The sequence below is a fragment of the Melanostigma gelatinosum genome, assembly GCF_949748355.1.
Source record: "Melanostigma gelatinosum genome assembly, chromosome: 9".
NCBI lineage: Eukaryota > Metazoa > Chordata > Actinopteri > Perciformes > Zoarcidae > Melanostigma > Melanostigma gelatinosum.
Window position 1 is genome coordinate 4,566,463 of NC_136642.1, and position 23,267 is coordinate 4,589,729.

Consider the following 23,267-nt stretch of genomic DNA (forward strand, 5'->3'; position numbering starts at 1 on the left):
TGAGGCTGAGAGCAGTGAGAGAAAAACAAATCAGTAAAGATGTGGGCCGCTCAAAAACCAAAACAACGAGCTGCAAGAAGATAAAACGCTCCGAGGAGCCGAGGGAAGCTGCGGAGTGGGGAGGAAACTCTCTTCAGGATCCACCAGAACCTGATTTCTACCAGCAACCTGCATTGTTTTTGTGTGTAAACGTGCTGAGTGAAAGGGAGAAAACAATAAGAGACAGAAAGAGTGAGCGAGGAGAGGCAGCGCTGCGAACCGGGGTTTAGCCGACCGAGGTGGAAACACACACCGAGTGAAAGGGAGAGAGAGAGAGAGAGAGAGAGAGAGAGATAAGGATGAGAAAGAACCAGGAGAGAGCGAGAGAACAGTCAGAATAAAGAAAAAAGAAAAAGGAGCATGCTGGAGATGGAAGCAGGGAATAAGATCAAATAAATGAGAGACAGCGGGGGGAAAGCAAGGGAGTGAGAGTGAGGGAAGCAGAGTTGACACATAAAACAAAGATGAGACACAGAGAGAGAGACACACACGTTTGTGGAGAGGAGGCTGTTGCTGAGAAAAAAAAGAGAAAAATGTAGATAGACACCTCGGAAAAAGAGAGAAGATAGAAGCGAAGGGGATCCGGTGTGTGGAGGGGCCGGAGAGGAGGAGGACGACAGAGGAGGAGGGGGAGCTAACGAGGAGGGGAGGGGACGAGACAGGCGAGGGAGGACCAGTGCGAGGAGAGAGAGAGAGACAGAGAGAGAGAGAGAGAGAGAGAGAGAGCGAGAGAGAGAGAGCGGCGGATACGGAGGTCCACAGACAGCAGCGGAGTGCAGCATGCAGACCGGCCGTTGACGCTGCAGTTGGATTTGAACACACATGCACAGACACACACACCCTGAGGAGTGTGTGAGACATGCCCAGGCTGCTGTCCATGGACACACACACACACACACCAGAGAGGAAATACAGCAGACCCCCGACTCTGAGGAGCTGTGGAGAGCAGCATGTTTTTTGGTGAGTTTGCATTCATATGTGTTGCAATTTCATCCTCATGTGTGTGTGTGTGTGTGTGTGTGCAGATTCCTTCATCTAAATGTGTGTGTTCTTGCTTGTTCTGGATACTGAAAGCACAAAGAGAAGAAGCGCTGGTTTCCATTAGAGGAAAAAGAGTGTGAAGTTACTGCATGTGCTTCATCACAGTCAAATGCAGAAGATAAGTGCACACACTCCTCGTCTATGCGAGTTCCAGGTTGCCTGTGACTTGTTCTGCAAACTGAAAAAGATGGATCGGAGAGCCGGCTGCTGTTACAGCACAAAATAAAACAAAGTAAAAAAAGGAAAAGAGATGAAGGAAAGCGTGAAGTTGCACACTGAGGGCTCCTAAAACTGTTGAATGAACCTGCTCACCAGGTCACCCACTTCCTCACGCTGCCGTTCTGGTTTGTTGGACTAAACCCCAGCTGGGTTTTGGTGCCGAGAATACAAGCTCCGGATTCCACCGTTGACCAGCTGACTGTCCACAGAAGATGGGGGATGCCAGCGGCGAGAGCCACTTGATATTCAGTGTAGGATATTTCAGAGGAAGGCCCCTTCCATTAGTGTTTTTATGGAGGAGGCTTAGGAAGACTTAATGCGCCAGTGGCTCCTCGTCAAGTGCTCTTCTCACGGCTGGCTTACAGTCACACAGGAGGAATAATTACACAGGGATCCGGACTTCTGAGGGGCTGATTTGTGAAATGAAAGACTCTTTTTTTGTTTTTCATCCCGGGGATTAAAGCGATCTGAAGTTACAGACCGTGGTTCGTAAGAGCGAGAGGGATTTTCTCTTGTTATGCCATACACAGAGCAGAGGGGGGGGGGGGGGGGGGGGCGTATAAATGAATAAGCTGTCAGGTGCACAGACAAGCATCAGCTCTTTGAGATCCACCACTGATGCCTGGTCAGGTGTGTGGCTTCTTGAGAGCAAAGAGGTGATGCAGGTCTGGGCGGGCGGATGGCTTCGGAATTTGGCCGCTTTTAACCCAAAAAATGTGGAGGGGCTTGAGACAGCCTCAAGAAAAGAGCAGCTCGGGCGGGTTTCTGTGGTTGGTGGGGGGAGGGGGGGGGGACAACATGCCATGAAACATCTTCTCTCCAGCACTCAGTGTTAAACAAAACAACAAGAGGAGTAAAGGTCGGTGTTTGCGTACAGGATGTGCGTCGGTCTAACATTGATGAATCCTGAGTGCACGACTACACAGCACAGAGAAAGTCGATGGTATCTTGTCGAAGGATTAATCCTGCCGCTTGCTCGGCAGCTCTGCATTGCTGCTAGTTGACGTGATTAATATCAGGCGACAGATTCATCATGAGACTCTTCACCTCTTTGAAACAAGGCACCGAAATGAAAAAAAAAGGATAAACAGAGAGGAAGTGAACATCTGGTATTAAAAGCTGGCCACATGCATCAAAAGCAGGCAGTGAAGCCCGTAACCCAGCAGGCGAATACGTCTTGAGTGTGCGCTGCAATCACACAAGCTATTAGTGTCGCCGGGGCCCGCAAGGAAATCTATCCGGCGCGTCGGCGTTTAGCGGCACGTTAAACGTCCTTTTGGTTAACCTCAGATTACAGCGATTGTTGGAGCCCGGTCAGAGACAGCTGTGTTTATCAGCCAGCTAGACTCGTGACAGCAGCAAGCGCTACAGTATGCTAATCTGCGGGGATGGAGGCGGCGCGTGTTGTGTACCTCGGAGCCAAATGCCAGCCGTGCGTTTGGTGAGATTTATGGAATCTCACAAGAGTTTATCCTGGAAAGGTTAATTGGAAAATCAGTGAAAGTGTGGCTTTTTTTTAAATAGAAAGAGAGAGAATGCTTTGAATCGACCTTTTGTGCTCACTTTGTTCAATGTAATGGGGGTGAAATGATTTTATCCCCCTCGCTTGAAGGGAAGTACTGATCTCAGAGCATGTTAAGGGCCAAAGAATACAATCAGCACACTCCATGAAAAACACGACGGTGTTAATCACATCCGCAGCGTCACCGGCATACAAATGACTTCCAGTGATATTCAGATTTATCCAGTAATTGGATTTATGTTTGCTGAGGGAAGAAGGAAGGTTGTGCAAGAGCTCTCTCGGCCTCTCTGGACAGATGTAATCGGAGGAGCAGCCAGGTTCAGGACGCTAACGGGCGGTGGGCGGCGGAGGAGAGCAAGATGATTCATTATTAATGCCAGTCGGCGTCCTCCAGACATCATGTTAACTCTCTCCCTCTCTCGACACACTGCCGCAGGAGGGGGAACGCTTCAGCAGAGATAAGGGAATCTTTCAGGAAGGGCAATGCAGAGGACATGTCTGAAACACGCCGCGGCGTCCGATGAGCTGCTCTTAATGCTCTTAATGTGTGTGCGTCATTAAACGAGGCCTCAAAGGGAATGGATAAACAAAGGCCAGTGGGTGAAAACTTCTCATCAGTTCTGATCCGTTTCAAAGATTTCCAGAAGTCAGATCGCATCTCAGTGCTATATCATTACCCCCCACCCCCCCCCCACCCCCAAAAAACATCTCCAAAAGCCGCAGGTTCACTGAGCGTCGACTGGTTTGTGGTAATTTAATTAGAATGGTGTTTAAGAATACGAGCCCCTGAAGCACAATATCTACTGACACGATAAGAACTTCACAGCTGCATTCATTCGTTTTGTTTTCGCCGCTCTGGAAGAAACTGGCAAACACACGTTTAAAAATATTCAGTATATAATATACAGTCGTGGTGCTGGTGACGTGATGGATGGAGTGCGATTTACTTTCTCTCTGTGATTTGGTGTCCATGAAATATCTGTCTCTTTGGCTGCGAAATGTTGAAAAACGTTGACGTTTGTTGGGCGGGCAGGTGGCACACAGTGGGGTTTTTAGAGCTTCTTTTTTTTGCTGGAGACAGCTGCCGGCTGCATCTGGATATGATGCAGCATATGATGATATGACAGCGGGGGAGTGAACCAAAGCAGCAAAAAAAAAAAAGTTCTGGGCAAAATCTAATTTGAATTCTTTCATTAGTTCAGTAACATGCTTAAATGTTGCATGTTCTGAAATGAATTAATCATGCATGCAAATGGAGTATTCCCTCACAGGAATACTGAACAAACTGCAGAGAGAAAGAGGGGGATGTGTGGTTACACAGCAGCTGATTCCCTCTGAGGCCCATTTGTGGTTGTAATGTCATTTAATAGCCGTTGATTTTGCTGCTTTCTGTGAGGCCTCGAATGCAAATATGTGGCTACATTTTTTTACACAGACCAACAACCTCAAACTCTCCCATTTAACCAGCACATACTTTGCCTCCAGCGACTCATGGTGGGCAGTCTCCACTTCATCCACTGTGTAAACACATCAGCGCTGCTGAGATCACGCCGGAGGCAGCATGACTGACATGTAGCCTTGGCTTTTCATTCAAATGACGTTTTCCTGTTGTTATTTGTTTGGCTTTGACTGATTACTTCTTTTAATCGTCTCAATTAATGCAGAATATAAGACTGGAGACGAGATTGAATTCCTCTTTTCCCTCCACTGGATTATTGTGCCTGCCTCCCGGGCTGCTCAGCTCTTCTGCTCCTTCTTTTAATGACTCTCACCAGATGACCTTTTCCACGCGCAGCGAGTCTCCCGAGCGACTCTGCGTGCAAAGTAGACGACGGCGTCTGCTGGAGAGACTCGGCCCACCTGGGCCCTGCACGCTGCACTCTGCTGGAGTCAAGATATAGAACTCAAATATTAAACAAAGTCTAGTCAAATATTGACACCTCTCACAAACAAAGTGATAATTATGATGCCATCTGTGCGTCTCTGCCAGAGCCTGCTGTTACAGGCCTTTGTTGTTCCTCTGCCGGAGTGCTGGAGCATCTTGAGTGTGTGTGTGTGTGTGTGTGTGTGTGTGTGTGTGTGTGTGTGTGTGTGTGTGTGTGTGTGTGGCGTTCAGAGGTTCTGGTTCGAGGTCAGAGTAGCAGCCAGGTCTCTGCCTTTATATTTTGCACCTTCTTCCGGTGGCGACAGACGATCAGGCGAAAGAGCGTTGAACCACTCGTCGCTGCTGCGGGCCAGGAATGCGCCTCTATGTTCGGGCGTGTTTGCTGGATTGTGATTGTTGCACGTCACCCTTTCACAACAAGTGACAAAATAAATTAAATTTGCCTCGTTGGACCTCAAACGGGTGGAGCTTTAGGAAGGTATGTGAGGTCACGAGAGGTTAAGTCCAGTAACCGGTGTGTCCAGTGAGGTCATTTACTCCATCACTCTACTTCTCCACACAGCTGTAGTGTACTTCTACTTCACCTCAATACTTTTTACTCCGCTATACTAATATGACCGCGATAGTTACTAGTTCCGTTTTTGATGCTATCAGACACGCGTGTGCTCTTCTTTCTTATTGTTCACATCCTCATGTACATGAAGAAACCAGCCGTCACGTTAATCATTGCACATTTATTCCAGCTCCCTTTCATGTCCCTTCTGTATGTATTTCTGTGTATTCCCTGTATATTTGTAGTTGTCGAGTCGAATTCCTTGTTTGTGTTCACACTTACTTGGCTTCTTCAGCTGATTCAGAAAGCCAGTTCCAAAAAGTTTACATTCTTTTAAAATACTTTTTCCGACCTGAAAACTCGAAAGAAGATGATGAGATAAGATCTGTTGAACGGTCCAGACCACAACATCTCGACCACTGTTGGATTGGCATGAAATTAGAAATTAGTTTCAGACATTTAAGCCCCCATCAGGATGAATCGTAACGCAACGCGGGTGAACCTTAAACTTTCAATCATCAGGTTTTAACTTCTGCTCACAATCCAAAGAACAATCCTACAAAATACAGTTACACGCGTAAAATGGAAGCAGACCGCTGGGCTGCATCTGATCCGAGCATCACTGTAGACCGCTGATTAAAAGCATGCCGTCAGATGTCTCGCATTGTTGTAGTTTAAACGAAGCAGTTAAATGTCGCTCTTACTTCTTATTTTCGCCCAGCTGCAACATTAAACCGTAACAATAGTATGTTGAGATCCGATTGTAGTCCATGTGCTGAAGTAAGATTTTAAATGCAGGATAAACTTGTAATGGGGTATTTTTATTTTAGATTGTCCTCCTGCTATTTTTACTCAAGTAAAGGATCTGAATACTTCTCCCGCCAGTGTCAAAAGAAAAACATATCGTGAGGCTAAACACTTCTGTGTGATGAGTGAAAAAAGAAGCTCTCGGACTTTAGCCGAGGTGACGCGTCAGATTTCATCTCCTGTCACTCAGCAAACCAAACACCACCCGATCAAACAAATTCACATTTCAGTTTCTCGCTCTTCTTCCCGCTGCAGAGTAACGCCACACGTCGGGCGTGGTGCGTCTGAAGGGCCTGTTTTGACTCTTCGGTGAGGCGTGCCTGGCGGGCTGACGTCAGGCCGGCATGTCGAGAGTTGGCGCGGTTGGGTGATCCCTGCAGAAGGACGCGCTTTGCTAAAGTTGGGTCGAAAGACGTGCCTCCACATGAGAGACGGCGTGTGTTCTTTTTCCAACAGATGGCAGCGCTCCGGCGACTGGAGGGGGGAGACAGAGTGAGGGAAGAGGGGGTGGGTGGGGGGGGGGGGGGGGTCTGTGTTTTTTCACTTTTCTCCTCTGGTTTTTATGACTTTTGCTTTTCATTTACGCCTCACCACTGCCTGGGGACCGAAGCGTGACAAACCTTGTTTTTATTAGCCTCGAGACGGTGGTGTGACACTGTATCTGCCAGCGCTTTAGAGCCATGCCGGCCCCGAGTTCCACTGAAAAAAAAATCCCTCTGGTTCTCATTACTGCTTTGCGAAATCGCTTCTTTAATTCCCAGTGTTTTGGAGGGCTGGGACGGTTTCTCTGCTCTTTTTTTATTCTTTTTTTTATATCCTATAGTGTTGAAATCAGCCCTGTGCTCTTTTCCAATTGGTGGTTTATGTAGCGCATTGCTGGCGTCGTCTCACACCACAATAAAAGTGAAGTATTTACTTTTGTTTCGAGATGCGAGGACCAGGCCTCTCTTGCCGTCATCCTGCGTCAGTTTGAGGGGACAATTTCAGAATGAGAGCATCTGTTTCGGAGGGATAAACATCCTCGAAGCATCCCGCAGTGGTTTGCTGAGTGTGGAACTTGTTCTCAGCCCGTTATTGTTTTCAACTTGTGGGTCTGTGTGTGAGTCATCGTGGCTAAATGTGGTCCTGGTGTCGCCTACTGTAGCGGAAACTTCTATTTCTGCAGACAGATTTTGTCATCCTGAAGCAGTCACGGAACTTTGCAGGTGTTTAGTTGAGATCAAAATAAAAGCAGAGTTTGGCCCCAAGCAAGGGCCCCTGAGGTGGCGGGTTTAGAAGTGGGGAAGGCGCATTTGGCCCCCGCACTTTACACCGTTTGTGATTACAAGAAGAAAACAAATTCATGAGAATTCATGAGCCTGCAGCCAATTAATCACCGACATGTCTTTGAGCCAATGGAGACTATTCTCTTAACCTCAAAATACACAAATACTCCATTACAAGTGGAAGTTCCCCCAAACAGGAGATATTACAGGGTATTTGATGAGCATGTATCAACAATTACAGTTACAGCAAAGAACCAGAATCTCTGGAAGCTGTGAGATTCATGGTTTTTCATGATTTTCTTATTCTGAGTGGGGAATTTTATTCCTGACCTCGGGATCTCACGGCCTTCATCAGCTGAGATGAGGTCGAAAAGCTCTGAAAACTCTTCCAAGTGGACAAATTCACCATATTTTATGCTTCTGCGACTGCTAAACCTCCAAAAATAAGACAAAAGAAATCTCGTAATTCTAAAATAATAGACCCATAATTGCGCCATGGGTTTAAATCACAAAGCACTAATAGACGCAGTGAAATTATTAGCGTCTTCAGCGAGTTGGTGCTAACTGAAGCACATTTATGTGGTTTTCTCTCCAACACATTTAAATTCCGTGCCAAAGGTTTTGAGGAATTCTGTCTGACATTTCATTTTTCTTTTTCTCTCTGCCATTGTTCTGCTGACTGTCTTCTTGGCGCCAAAGGAAACATTTATACATTTCCACATGGATAATTAAATCAGACGCAAAACTTTATTGACGTGTTTGCGCTGTAATGCCATGCGAGCGATATCTTTCGTGACGATAGGATAGCGAATACAGAATAAACTTAGTTTGTAATAAAACAGGAACATGTACAGTGTTTAATCAAATGATACAAAAATAAAGAATAAATCTCATTCATTCATTTGAGCATAGAAATTAATTGTTGAGCAGCTAAACTCGTCTCAACTTATCTCCACTTACTAGTTCTGGAGCTCTCAACCGGCTCTCAGAAAAAGCGTGTAAGTGGACCTTGAATTGAGATTATTTTGTCACAAACTCACATTGGATGTGACAACACAGTTTGGATATCCCCAACATTTTAGACGGAAAATGAACTTGTGAGGAATTTGTGATAAAATCATAAAAACGTATCGATTTCCATGCTATTAGACGAGTCACGGCCAACTGTAGGAAATTAAGAAAAGTATTTTTACACCAGGCATTCATTTAAATCAAATCAACTCGTGCTGGAACTAATGGATGTTTGCTTTGGCCGCGTCGTTGGCGGTGTTAAATATTTACACAGATGACGAACATAGATAAGATGTTACACTTTATCATGCAGACTAAACAAACACAGAAGGTTCACTTGGATGTAAACTGAAAGATTTTGGCGGCGGCTTCCGTCCCCGTTGCCGTCTGCTGTTCAACACGGTGCCTTTGCTCTCCCTCCCACAGGTAACACATGTCAAAATGGCCTCATGCCCACCTTGATGCGCCCCACCCTGCCGGCCGTCCAGACCTCGCTGGGCATGAAGCATTTTCTCCCTTTTCCATTGGATACGACCGCAGCGGCGAGCCTCTTCACAGGATTCAACGCGGTGAGTCACGTCCTCTATTCATTTGGCGGGGTCACGAGATCTGCTCGCAGGCTTTCAGATGCTGTTTGACCCCCTGCTGAGGTTTTGACTGGAGGAGATAAGACTGGCTCTGTTGTTCAGGATTCCACGTCCTTATTTCTAATATCTGTCCCTAAAATATTCACATTTGGAGACTTTGTTTCTCACTCAGAGCAGCTTGACCTCATTTGGTTCATGCATCTGCCATTTCTTCAAATGTATGTATCGAAAATGCTCTCTCTTGAAGTTACCTCATTGAAATGATGCTTTTTGAAGCTTAAATGCTTTGAAAAATGTAAGGAATCTGTTGACACTGCACTTGAGAGAGTGGGAGAAATGTATGATTTTATTCTGCAAACATTCATTCGATGTCAAGAAATCTCCCATCTCGTCTCTTTTCAGTATGTTTCTCTTGAAATTTGTTCTTTTAACGAGGCAAAAAGCCCGCAGAGGCGCATACGTGGATACTGTGATTACTGTCTCCAGACAGTTTGCATTCTCAACTCTGTTGTGGGGATTTATTGACAGCTCCGTCTTTAGGCTCTCACATCAAGACTCATGAACTGAAAGCAGATTATTTCTCTTTGAGGAATTTGGCTCTGGAGTACAACTCATCTCATTGTTAACATTCACATCTGTTTTCATTTTACTCCGACACAGAAATAAAGATATATATAAATATATATATATCAGACATATTCTGCCGTAGAAAATGCTGAAAGCCAGTTGGCATTTCTACTTGTCCAAAACATTACAGACGTGTGTTTAAAATGTGCCGGAATGTCTCGTTGAAAACCTCTCGTTCCCACAGTAACAGCTAAGACGGCCTTTTAGTGCATCTTCTGTGAGAAGTTCTGAGAGCGATGAAAGCTTGCAAAAAACGTGCTCCATGTTGCTCTAATGTTTTGAATACGACAGTCTTAACGGGCGTCCCCTCCTCCTGAGATTGCAGTATGTCGTGCACAATCTGGAGAAAGCAAATGTTCCACTGCAGAAATGTTGCAAAGCAGCGCAAATCATTTGGCGACAATTCATTCGACTGGTCTGTGATTTCTGAAATAATTGACTTCTCATTTTCGAGACGTTTTTTCTGAGAACGATCAAATTTCGTGGAAAATAGAGACAATGTTCAACTGTTACACTTTAATGAACAAACGCTGAAACAGCAGGTCGGCTGAACGCGCAAAGATGTGCAATTTTTCACAACAACGGAAACTTAAATGAATATTTACTTGGGTTTAAATTCAGCTTTTCTTTCACAAAGTGCTACGTCACACAGTTATTTGACAGAAAGGTCCTTGAACGTTGTTAGGAAAGTGATTACATTGAACAAACCTCAGAGTTCTTTCTCAGATCTGTTGTTGGAAAGAAACACGAACCTTCCAACTCTTCCAAAGAGTGAAGCACACTACAAAGAATCCGTACCATGAAGTCCCCGCTAACACTTAGCATCGGATGGAAGGCTAACTTTCCCCCTCTGCCTCAAGGTCCACTTACCGGCCTTTAAGCGTCACATGATGACCGGTGGTTGTATTTCTGGGGAAGATCTCAACCCGTCTCTGTTCTGTGATTAATCTGTTATCAATCCTGTCTCATAGAATTCACATTCATACATAAGTAATTATTTAACAACATAATGTGACGAATCAACGTATCTGTCAATACACGTCGCAAAATGTTCACTGACAACATGTATTTGTTTTCCCACAATATCAACTCTCGCAACACAATTGGAGCTGAAGCCATTGACGGAAACCATTATTTAGATCATTGATTATTGTTGATTATTCCTTTGTTCTACTCAAATGTGAGGATTTGCTACATTTCTTTGTATCGTGCGGGAATAAACCAATTATCTTTGGGATTTGGACTTTTTCAGTACTTTCTGACATTTTGCAGACCAAACCATTAATTGATGAAGTCAGCAGATTAATCGACAATAAAAAATAATCATCAGTTGCAGCCATGAACACAACAATGATCACTTCTGCTCTTGATTGCTGTTGGCTTTGTTGATATATTACTAGAGCTTCACTGTTTATGTGTTGATGTGGAGATTTAAAGTAACTCTCTCAGAGCTCATTGTTTTTCTTGAACAGCGGTGTCACGTTTCAGAGACCAGCTCTTTAATGGACCATTTCTCCAGCATGAAGACCTGCTGTTAACAGCTTACTGTGAAGCAACGCGGGCAGCTGGCTACTACACGGGCCTGATTGGATTTGCGATCGGCGAGGCGCTGCCTTTTTAAATGGAGCACTCGCCCGACGTGCACTTTACTGTTGCAGGACTCATGTGTACGCTGGTATGGATCTATTGATCTTCTTTTTTAGAAAGTAATTATGAGGAAGTATGTGGCCTCGCGCAGTTCGAATCAGCCAGGTCATCAAAAAATATATGATGACTGGAGAAAAAAAAAGAAAAACCCTGACAGATAAAAGTGTCATCTTTTGAATTACAAAGACAACGCGAATTAAAGTTGTCTGGAATCAGAGGTTTAAATATGCTGCACAGCTGGATAAGAGTGAAAAAATGAAATATGAAGGAAATCCATCACGGAGAAAAGCCCGGATAACGCAGAGGGAGGCTGATTGTTTCATGGGAAAGTTCAGTCCCTTTTCTCGTCCTGTCTATTCTGTATTTAACTGGCTTGTCTGCAGATAGTGAGTAATACACTGGGAAGCCTCCAAGTGTTTGAAAGCTGATACTCGATTAACACACAATAATCCCCCTTCGCTGTGTGTTCTCTCTTCTCTCGCTGCCTCTTTCCCTTTTTATTCCCTCAAACTTTCCCCCATATCCTGATTTCCTTGATCACCAGCAGAGCAGTAATGATACGCAGAGCTTTACGAGAAGGAGTTCACACACTTCTGTTCTTCTTCCGACAACAGTGTAAGTTTTGGTTTCAAGGGCGCAACACATGCCTGTCTGCCAAGCGTGGAGGCCGGATCGGGTTCCTTCATGTGTCACACAGACGGGAGAGGATCCTTAACACGTCTTAGAAACAGTGCCAGAAGTGATGAAACGTCAAATCAGCGCCACAGAGGGAAAGTCCTGGATTTAAACATTGTTAGCTGAGTAGAAGTTTCAAAGAACTGGCAGCAAATTGTACTTAAAGTAGCAACGCAGAAGTATTTTGTTTTGATTCATCGCTATGCAGTAAAGGTTGATTAGACAATGAATAGTGACACTAACAGGGTTTAGATCAGTTCCATGAGCTTCACTTTCACTTTGTATTTCTGTCACCGGGTCTCGATCTCCTGGGAAAACGAAGCTCCATTTACGGCCCAAAGGAAGAGGATAGCGCTCGAGCTTTAAATAGCACCGACACTTACGACGGCAGTAAAATAACAACACAAAGGCAAACTATTCATTTATTTATTGTCAACAGCAGCACATTCCAGCTTGTGTTCTTACCTTTCGTGGTAAAAGCCCTCGACATTTTCACTGCTGCTCGCCAGAGAGACTCAACGAAATGGCTTATAACTCAACATAACAGCTGACAGTAGCTTTCCCCAACGGCAGCCAGTGGAACAGCCGGAGTGCTCTTGTTGTTAATTGTAGAAAAGAGGCAAGAATAGTTAATAGGTATTAAGCTACTTAGATTAGTAAGTAAGAAAAGCTGCTGCTGATTAATACTGCCAGCTGTTTGGCTCCACCTTTATCGTCGCTCTGAGAACCGGGTTTCTCATTGACATCGGGATTCCTACGGTCCATTGTTTCTTTGGCCGGTAGCTCGGCTGCGGTGTTGTGTTGTTGGTCGTTGCAATAAGGCTCCGAGGAAAGCTACAACTGATCCGGTTGCCTTTGCGACGCCGACAACAATACCTGCTTGAAAACGCTGGCTGCCTGTTGCCAAAGTATCTGAAGTACTTTCTCAGAAAGAGGACGAAGAGAGAAATAAGAGAAGAAGGCGATGGCGGTAGAATGGAGGACAGGTTGAGGGAAGTAGGAAAGGAAAGTAACGAGAGAAGAGAAGAAATAAGAGAAAAACATCAAAGGATAAAAAGACAGAAAAATAGAGATATTATATGTTTTTTAAATATATAATGTGGAGTAAATGAAGCAGTAAAAAGTATAACGCTGTACAAATGTAAATACTAATATATTTTCTTAAATAACTTTCTTTGCTTTAACTAAAATGTCGCTGTCTGCCGCCACATACGGGCAATATGGCTTCAGTCAAGCAGTTCATTAGAAGATGCGGATCTCTGAGTCTGAATCGTGCACAGAAAGCGAGCAGCTGTTTCGATGGAGTGCAGCAGATTTTGTGATTTGCAGATGAAGCTGAAGTGTGTTTCCATCTGAACTCCCACAGACAGCACTCTCTTTATATCTGCTTGAGATGAGGGCAGATCTGCTAACGGGCCTCCGGGGCTCAATAAACATGTACGCCCCCTTACCTCAGGAGAAAACACACGCAAAATAATCCCATACATGACAGTGCATTAACGCAGCAAAGAACACACGTCAACCCAGGAACACGCACGTTATTGGATTCATCTTTTCCAGGTTGTACAAAAGAAAATAGAGGATATTGAAACGTGTGCGCATGTCCACACCCGCATGAAATGGGACGAATAACAAAGTCGTGTTCCGGGCTGAGTGACTGACACAACCAGGGAGTCTTTAGCCGCAGGGAGAGAAAGGACGTTTGTTGTCCCTCTTTCTGTCTTTTGTCCCTCGTGGGCCTGTTAATTCACGGAAATGTAACAGAAAAGTGTGGCTTCAAGACACAACAAAAAGACCTCGTGCGCGTAACTGCATGTGCTCACGAGACACACGGCGGTAAAAAAGGTCTTTCAGGAGGCTGAAGTTTGAAAGGAGCTTTCAGACAAATGTAGTTTGGAAAAGAAGGAGGTCAAAGAATTGTTGTTTGACGTCAGGCAACTGCTTTTTCGCTAAGTTGGGTTTCATGAAATCCATAAACCCCGACTGAGCAAAAAAGCAGTTGTCTGAACTCCGAATACGAGTGGCGTATCATTGTACTGTTTCTTGTCGGAGAACCTTCGTGGGTATGACGCGACAAGCTTTGTACACCTGGATTTTGGGTCTTCCTCGTCTGAGGTCCTGAACGCTCCGGACCGGGTCTTCATTAGGACATCTCTGCACAGCGTAGTCGTTCCCCCGAAGTCCCTGCAGCTTAAAAACAGCCCGACAGCACGATCCCGCCCCCACCGCGCTTCACCGGCGGGATGATATTGTGCAGGAGATGAGTGGCGCCCCGTTAGAATTGAGGTCAAACAGTTCAATCTGGTTTGTCACAGTCTGAGAGTCCTTTAGGTGCCTTCGTGTCTTTCACTGAGGACAGGCCACTCTGCCTCAATGTCCAAAATCCAAATGATATCCACATACATGTCTCAAAACAAAAACACCTTGAATCCAAGCAGCTCCTTTCACATTATATTGTCCAAGCCTCACAATGTTCCCTATCTGTTGAACCACATTCATAATTTGGGATTTATTTTTTAAATTAAATTGCGGAGAATTTAATTTATATTTCCAACCTAGTTCGACCCATCAGAGTCAGGGGCCTTGTTCCAATTCTGAGCAGCACCTCTGCTTGTCTTGCCGATGAACACATCAGTGACTCATCTATATTCGATTCATTAGAAAGTATTTCAGTGTTTGCTTTGTTTCACTTTGGGGCCAGAATTTGGATTCAGAACATCTAAAATGAAAAAGATTGAACATCGTGTCACAATGAAATCCTTCAACTGATGTGAAATTACGGAACTTAATCCTTGAAATTGTACCAGCTCAATCATTTTGACACACCTGTTGACCTAAACGTACCGCGTGTGTCGGGATGAGTTGCTGTTGAAATTTGGAAGAGGCCAGTTCAGAGTGGACAAAACAGAAAGTGAGCTTTGCAGAACTTTTGGGATTGCTCTGCAAACTTTCAATTGATTCAATCATGGAAGAGTTATTGAACTTGCCACCTTGAAAGAAATGGCGCAAACAGGAGAAGAAAACAGGGGTGGTAAAGGTGGGGGGGGGGGCAGCTCGACAGCAACGCGTGACTTTTGGTGTGTAATGAAAGAGAAAAGTGTGAAAAGGAGTTTTCAGTGTGGAGTCGGCGTATGTGTGTTCGGGTTGTCTTTCTTTGGCCGTGGAAATAAGATCTATCTTGCCTGGAGCTTACATTTGTCTTAGAGAAACAATACAAACTCCATTTCCCGCTGTAGAGTAATCAGGATTGTGATTTATCGATTCTGCGCGCACATCTGCGCGCTGGGAAATTGCTTTGTAGTCCTGCAGCAGCGGGGACACACGGGCGAGCAGAGAAGCAAGAGAAGCAGAGGCTCATCTGTAGCCGACCGGCCTTCACACAGCAGCCATTCTGACACGGGTAAACACGGGTGTAATTAATAACATTAACTGTGGCCCGGTTCCATTTAGTTGGGTCAGGGCCCTGGTATTGTGCATGCTGCCTCACTGGAATGCTGCCGGAACACTAAATACAACGTTCATTTTATCATCTACACGTGTTTATTTATCTTACAATCAGACAAATTTCTCACAATATAGTACTTACCAGTCTAAACCTTTGTATTGTTACATTACCGAGGGGACTCCGATTCTATGTCGTTAGATAAAAGACAATCTTCAAAAAGGGATTCAGGATCGTAAAACTACGACCCCCCATGAGCTTTATCCTCTTCATTTCTTCATAGTTGACTTTCAAATGACGAATGATTGCTCAACTCCTCCTCTGTATGAAGATAAAATGAAAAGAACAAAGGATGAGTCGGGCTGTTTTGCAGACTCTTATTTGATTTACACGTGTCCCATACACATCTAATGGACTCAATAAATTGTATTCCCGGGGGAAAGCGTGCTAGCCCGCAAAAAAACGGCGGGAAATGATCAAAGCCGGAGAGCGAGCGGGACCAGCGTGCCGGCCGCCTTCCCTCCAGCGAGTCACACCTGCTGCGGTGGCGTGGAGTGCGTGTCTGTCTCCTGCGCGGCACGGCGGCCCTTATCATTTGGCTCGGGCTCCGGGGCTTCACCCCCTGAGCTGAGCGGAAGCTTTATGTTGGTGGAGCTCGTCTCGATGTGTCCTCCCACGATAACGTTTCGCCCTCTCTGGATAGCTGCCAGCGCACCGCTCTCTCCGTCTCCGGTGGAATGCAGAGATAATAGTGGGGAGCTCAAGATGATTTTCTATGGAGGTGCTTAGCGCCAGCTTCCCAGGCGAAGCTGAGCCGATGTAGCTGTCGTCCAGTGCCTCCTCCTCGTCTTTAAGTGACCTACTGGCACTGTGCTCAGGCTAACAACTCTCAAAGCTCCTCTGGGTGTTTGAATCCTGTGAAATGTCAGCCACAGTGTGATAACCGATGAACACAGGGGTGTGAGTCGGACAGCGGGGATGTATATTTGTTTCCCTCCAGTGTTTCAGGGCACACTCTCTCCGCACACCAGAGGCTTGGATGTGGGAGAGGAATGGAGGGCTGAAGCAATCTGTTTCTGCTTATTTGATGGCGCTGCTGTGTGCTTGGGGTTCTTTTGAAGTGATAAGAAAAATATGTCAGCTTTAAATTCCCATCTGGTCATCTTAAAACAGGGAAGGATACTCATATTTGAGAAATTCAAGAAGGTATGTTGCAGTTTAAGGCTATAGTCCACCCCCCTAAACCACCTAAACCACCCACTATTACATCAGATGGATCTGTTTTGTTACAAACTTGCTATGTATGGATTTCATACCAAACACCAGAGTTACAGATGGAGAAAGGACGGGAGAACTTTCTGAAACCGCTGCAGAAGTGAAAGTGTAGTGTCCTTTAGCAGAAGGTTTTGCATGGTTCACATCTATGAGAATCTGAGGCTCACCCATTGGCCCTTTGCTAAGTCCCGCCCCTTGAACGGGCTTCAGCTTCTATCTTCATCTTTCCAACCTGTTTTCAATCAGTTTGACATCCTGGATATGTACTTCAAACGCACATTGTAGACCCTTCTGTTTCTAAGAAATCGCTTTTTTCTTTTTTTCCAAAAGTTAGATCACATGTATTCAGGGAGTGCAGTTAGTGACAGTGTGGGCTCCATGGTACCGTCGCTGACAGCTTGACCAAGTAGCAGCAGGGGGCGGAGCTTAGTAAAGGATCAATTGATTCACAAGATTATAAAAAAACATACTTCTGCTACACAGATTTGTGTATTATTTCCCAGTGTCTCTAATCTTTTGTCTGTATTAATACTAAAAATGGTGTTGTGTCTTCAAGCCTCTGAACATATTTTAATTGAAAACAGTTTGTCAACTATTGTCATAGATGACAATGGGATAGTGTGGCTGGGAAGAATTTGGAAGTTTCAATTTCACAAGTTGAAAGGAAGAGCAGTGGCTTGACATTATAATCTTCTTCTTCTGTCTCACTGGAGGCAGGAGTCTGATCCGATGCTCTGCCAGAGAAGCAGCGGTTCGTCTTTTCCCAGCGAGGTTTAACTCGAGCGGAAACAGTTTCTGCCTCCAGGAATTGTTTATATCAATGAAACTACAGTATAACAATCTGCACATTGCAAACATATGAAATCCGAGTACTATTACCCTTAAAGACAGCTGTGTGGGAGTGTCCCAGCATGCTCCATCCCTGACATCCGTCCCTCAGCAATCTCCTCCACTGTGTGTGCGTGCGTCAGCGTTGGCCTCACGCTGTACCGTGTTTCACCGTCTAAACAGAACCAGCTGGAGCGCGAGTGTGCGAGCAGTTTGCACCTGCAACACTATTTTTCCCACAATGAAACACACACCAGTCCCCGAGGGAGAATACAACGGTGTCTTTTTGCACGGAGACCAGGTTGACCCGTGGGACAGACTCTGCGGATTGAATCAATGTGTTGATGAGACAGCCCGGGGCGGACACAGCCGTATGAGGTCTTCAGACACGCCCTGTTTGTCTTCAGCGATACTTCCCCTCTGTAAAGCTTTCTCACATTTATTTCTCTCGTGAGCAGTGTTTTTCTCTTCGTGAGCTTACAAAAAGGTGTCCCCCGTGTGCCCAGAGAACTCAAGCAAAGGGTCAACTGTAAATCATTTCTGCCGCAAAGCCCACATAAGAAGGTGGCAGAGAAGAAACTGGGCAGACAGTCAGTGGTTTTTGAATTCTTTGCTTTGCCTGGGAGAATCCATGTGCAATAAAATGCAATAACTGCCATTGTGTTGCACTTTAAAGAAAGCCCAAAACCATGAAGGAACCCCCCTCAAATTCAGCCAAGGAGTGCAAGTGTAAAGATGTTTAACTGAATAAATGAGAAGCAGGGAGTGTTGATGTGGCGCACGCCTGCTCAGCAAGCTTTCCCAAAGTGAAGTTAAATAGCAACACCAATGAAAGCAGGCTTAGGAACTCGACGTCCCGCAGGGCCCGTGAGGAACGTTGCAGGGAGCGCAGGGAGCACGTTGCATTGTTAAGATCCAGTGTTTGCAGGTGGCTCATGCATTTTTCTATCCAAGGGCATTGATTTTGGAAATCCAATAGATGGCCACACTCCTCGGGCTCCTCTCTCATTACCAGAGCATCAGCCTTGTTTGATATTCATGGTGGACTATTATGTGAAGATAAATCGTTTAATCTTAGTTTTTACTGAACCCTGTCATGAGTGAGACACTCTCATCCCTCCTGCGGGTGTAGCTGAAGCACTCTGATAGAATGATGGATTAGAAATTAGCCTGTGAGGGAATTCAGCAAAAGCACGATCGAAGTCCACCCTCTTGAGTTTCACTGCATGCATGGTGATTCATTTGCAAAAAGACGTTCAATGTCCTGACATTGCACTATTCCAGAAGTTATTATGGCATATCTTACCAGACAAATACATTATTATTTGAAGCACACGTACTTTATCAAAACCTAAATATTAGCTGTCCATTTTTTCTTCATGCAGATGTTTTTTCAGTGGTCTTTGTTTTGCCGTCATGTTTAACGCTGTTGCTGTTTTTGTCACTGACTGTCAGAGAGATTACATGTCAATCAAACAATGACGAACAGCTTTTTACTGTTTTTTCTGTTGATGTTTGGGTTTCTGTAGATGGCGATTTAGCCTTCTTCTGTACAGCTATAATCTCAGGGATGCAAACCGACCGTATGCAGCATTTCAGTTTGCTTTTATTTCTTACATAAATTACTTTGCGTTACTTTTGGATTTAACACCAATATGCAAATAAAGACAACTCAATAAATGAGTGCTTCTGCATGTGTCCAAGCGTGCACACTTTGCATGCATTTTAACAGCTGGAGGGCATAACTTGCACTGTACAGGGATGTTGCACCGTCCAAAGCATTTCTTTCCACTAATGTTCGGGAACCTTTTTTTGATCGTTGATGATTTAGGATGGCAGATGTAAAAGCTTTATTTTTTTTGGACGAGCAATACTGATTTACCACAAATAGAAGCCCGATAGACCTTTCGTTAGATCATCTTACAACGGATGATTAGTTTAAACGGTCGACGTGGAAGCATCGCAGCCAGCTGGAACATGCTGGTGCTTTATTGGGAGGACCTGGTGCAGGAGGAGGGTTACGGCGTTACATTGTTGTCTTTTATCTCAGCTGGACGGGGGACAGACAGTGCGCCTGCCAAATGCCTTGAGGGAGCTCTCCCAGTTCAATATTTCATCCTGATAGGGCCCAGTGGTGCGAGAGGGGTCAGCGCAGCGCTGAAGAGCAATGGGAAAATCATTCATACTCGGTGAAAAACACTGCATCTGTGTGAGACAAGTGCAAAGGGAGCAGAGGAGGGAAAAAAAGGAAGTGCAGACAAAAAAAAGGTCAGGGTTACAGAAAAATGGGGAGAAGAAATGGAAAAAGAGCGGACGAACAAGAAGTGGTGTCTGGAGCCGGCCTGGTCGCTTGAAATTGCATTCCAATACAACAAAACTGCATCGTCAATTATGTTTGAGGGGAAACATAATGATTTGTCCCATAATACGTTTCTAATGAAAGCGTGAGAAGTCCATATTGGTTTGGGTGGATGGGGGGGGGGTCGGGGGGGGGGGGGGGTCAAAGAAGCGCAGGACTTTGACGCAGGAGACGACCATTTGCATCCCAAGTGAAACCAAAATAAATGTTCACTTATGACATGATGTGTAACATACTTATTTTAAGCCAAACCGTGATGTTTTACGAAATCCAACAAAGTGCTTGTGTTTCCTACACATGGCCAATTAGTTCTGTTTGTTTGTACATGAACAGAGAAAGAAAGACATTGAAAGCAAATAAAGTGCAATGTTTGACCTTCCCTACATTAAAACATGTGGCCCATGCAGCACCTCTTTTTATTTATGCGTCTCTTCACCTTCATTTGGCAATTTTATTCCTTAATTGCCATCACTAAGCAACCTTGCTCCGTCAAAAAATAATGCGATGTGTTCATCCGATGTATTCTACATTGTTCCTGCTCCTCATCATTCTGTCTGAACTAATTGGACTTACGTAATAAGCAGAAGCTCTTCATCTTAGCAAAAAGCTCAACACACTGACCTGTTTGATGTACAAGAGGAACATCAAGTTAAATCAAGTGGAAACAAGGCTTTTCCCCCAAAGTTTGAGGAAAATCGAATAGATCTGTCGTAACTCAGTTAAAACCGAGTGTTTGAAGACAGAAAGCAGATTACGTGAATTTGTTGCTGTTAAAACCTCACCGCTGGACTCATCGCTGCCTTTTCTACCCGATAAATTCTCTGGCTCAATATTCTGGTGGTCACTCTCCTCCCACCTGCCTCCTGTCTCGAAAAGTTCTGTGTTTTTGTCCGAAACACCTGAAAGATGTCGTTCATTATAAGCCGATGAAATCCCCCCTCGGATTTGACTTGCTAATTCCTGCAGTCCTTCGCGTGTGGCAACAATCTGATGACGAGCTAACGGACTGGGCCAGGCGGCGGAGGTAATTGGGAGACACATAGAGGGGAGGATTACATTCGACAGGTCATTCATCCCACTTTGGTTAATAGTGAGCGGGGCTGGCGGCTGTGAATGGAGCATTTAGACCTCACCAGCAGAGCCCTCATTGACCAGTCGTTCCCTCTCTGTGTGTATTTTAACAGATATGAATGTGTATGTTGCTATTACAGAGGAGATTCCTCAGTACCTCCGGAGCATGTGAAGAGAACGCCCAGTATAAACACTACGCGCCTCAGTCACATATACATACAGCATATATAGCCCACATTGTATATAATGGTTCAAAACACAGGTGTCTGTTGGGCAGGTTTGAAAGACTTCATTATAAAGCCTCCAAACGTGCCAGCACTGCAAATAAAATTCCCTTTTATTTAAAATGTGTATGTGCCAGTTTGGCTTTTGCCTGGGCCCATTATTTCTTGTTTTATTTGCTGTTTTATATCCCTTGAAGCACATTAAGAGGCGTGTGTTCTGTAAACTTTCTGCACGGTGCCTTATTGCAGCGAGAACACAAAATGTGTTGGACGTATGTGGACTTAAGATCTCAGCAAACTGAGACAACAGGAGTAGAATCTAGTACTAACTAGTCTGGCTGCTCAAATAGGCAGCAACAGCTGGCGTGGATAGTTGAAGTGTGAGAATTTGATGGGGATGACACGGTCCGTCTCCAACAGTCAACAGTTGCTTGACGAAAACGTTTCCTTGACATGTTTCCCTAATTTTAGGCTCAAGACCACACCTGCAGTTTGGTTCGTCTGGTCTTGACCCAGAAAAAAAAAGAGATACATTGTTTCCTTTCAGTTCGTGTTCACACTGACTTGTTTTTTTTCCGACAAACGACACAAAGTCGTACCACAGACTGGATACAACAGGTGGACGTCGTGGTTACGTCACCCATTGGCTTGTGCATACTTTGAGTTTGGCATTTGGGCCTTCGCTCGTCTTGAAGAGACTTGGATCTAGAGCTTGAGACCATGAACTGAGGTCATAAATCAAGTGAGAAGTAGAGTCATCTGTAAAACGATCTGTAAAACACTCAAATGTTCCATGTTTTCAACAGTCACTACGTTGAGGTGTGCCGTCACGACGAAGAGGAAGTCGCTCTTTTCTAAAGGGCTTACTCCTCCAAGATATTGTGATCTGTAATTTGTTTGACCACATACATTATGTATACACACTCACATGCATAATGAAAGGCTTTGAGTTATCGGCCACTGTTGATGGAAAACCAACATTGTGTGTGCTGCTTGATGATGAACCTAACAGACTGGTTTCACTGCTTTACTGATGTAAACAAACCATGACAGCATCAACAATTAACAATTTAGAGATATGATGCCTCAGTGAAAAGCAGGTTGTGTCGTATGTCGCTGTAAAAAGCAAATATCATGCTTTTACAAACTCGCATCACGTGATAGAGCAATGAACACGCGTTCAACGTGCAGTAAATACGTGACTTACTGCCCCTTCAAAGACATTTTAATCTCCTGAGAAAGAGCTCAGGCAGCCGAATTAAACCAAAATGTCACGTCATTGATTATTCGATCCTTTTGTTGTGTATTTTAATGCCAGCTTGTTTGTGTGACACTAACTCCTTCTGTCACACACGAACCGATATCGGCCTCGCGAGACCAAGACTGACAGCGCTCAGTGTGTGTTTCTGTCCCTTTTATCAGGCGTCAGTCGTACGAGTCGGCCCGTCTCGACCGGCGTCTCAGCTCATCGCTGTCTCGTCCTGTCACATTATCCGGCAGCGGTGGGTGGGCGAGCGTCAGCGGCGCCGTCTGTGCTGAACTTTCAGACGGACAGGCCTTCTGTGGGCTGTCAGATGGTATCCGGTAAATGACCTGCTTACTCTCCCTCGCTGTCAACACGCCGCCGACGTCTCCTCTGACGAAGACACATCAGTGCGCATCAAAGACAGACGGAAGAATACACGGCGACAGCCACAGACAAGAGATCAAAGTGTGAGGAAAAAACGGGTTAACTTACATTTCCTGAATCTTGATAAGGCCAGCGATTACAATTAACCATTCAAACGTCATCGTTTTTATCATCTGCAAGCTTTAAAATTAAATCAAATTTGTTCCAAATTTTGTGACGTAGAGACGCTGTATACTAGTCTGGTAGTGGCAGCGACCTGTCAATCACAGTAAGCCCGCCCTAAAGCATCCCCTGCTTTATGGTCCGTTTGACTCTAAATGGACCATAATGTACTAAATGAACATCATGCTGTATTGAAGAAGACTTGAAACTAGAGATTGAGACATAAACTCATGTTTACTATGTTTACTGAGGTAATAAATCAAGAGAGAAGTAGAGTCATTTTCTCATAGACTTCTATACAACCAGAGGAGTCGCCCCCTGGTGGCCACTAGAGAGAATGCTAGTTTTATGACACGCATTGGCTTCACTCAGCAGAACCGGAGGTTGCCGCCAGGTTA

General features: G+C 44.9%; 1 protein-coding gene across 2 annotated transcripts in view; it reads left to right on the plus strand.

The window, feature by feature from the left end:
• Positions 1-782: 782 nt before the first annotated feature.
• The window catches only part of znf385d (zinc finger protein 385D), a 60,724-nt gene continuing 38,239 nt past the window's right edge, over positions 783-23,267 (plus strand). Inside the window, exons 1-2 of one of the 2 annotated variants that reach the window (XM_079274859.1) lie at positions 867-999; positions 8,769-8,911. In XM_079274859.1, coding sequence (XP_079130985.1) covers positions 990-999; positions 8,769-8,911 — 153 coding nt within the window. In that variant the 5' untranslated portion in view covers positions 867-989. Of the gene's footprint in view, positions 1,000-8,768; positions 8,912-23,267 lie in introns of both variants that reach the window. The other variant, XM_079274860.1, reaches the window with a different exon arrangement.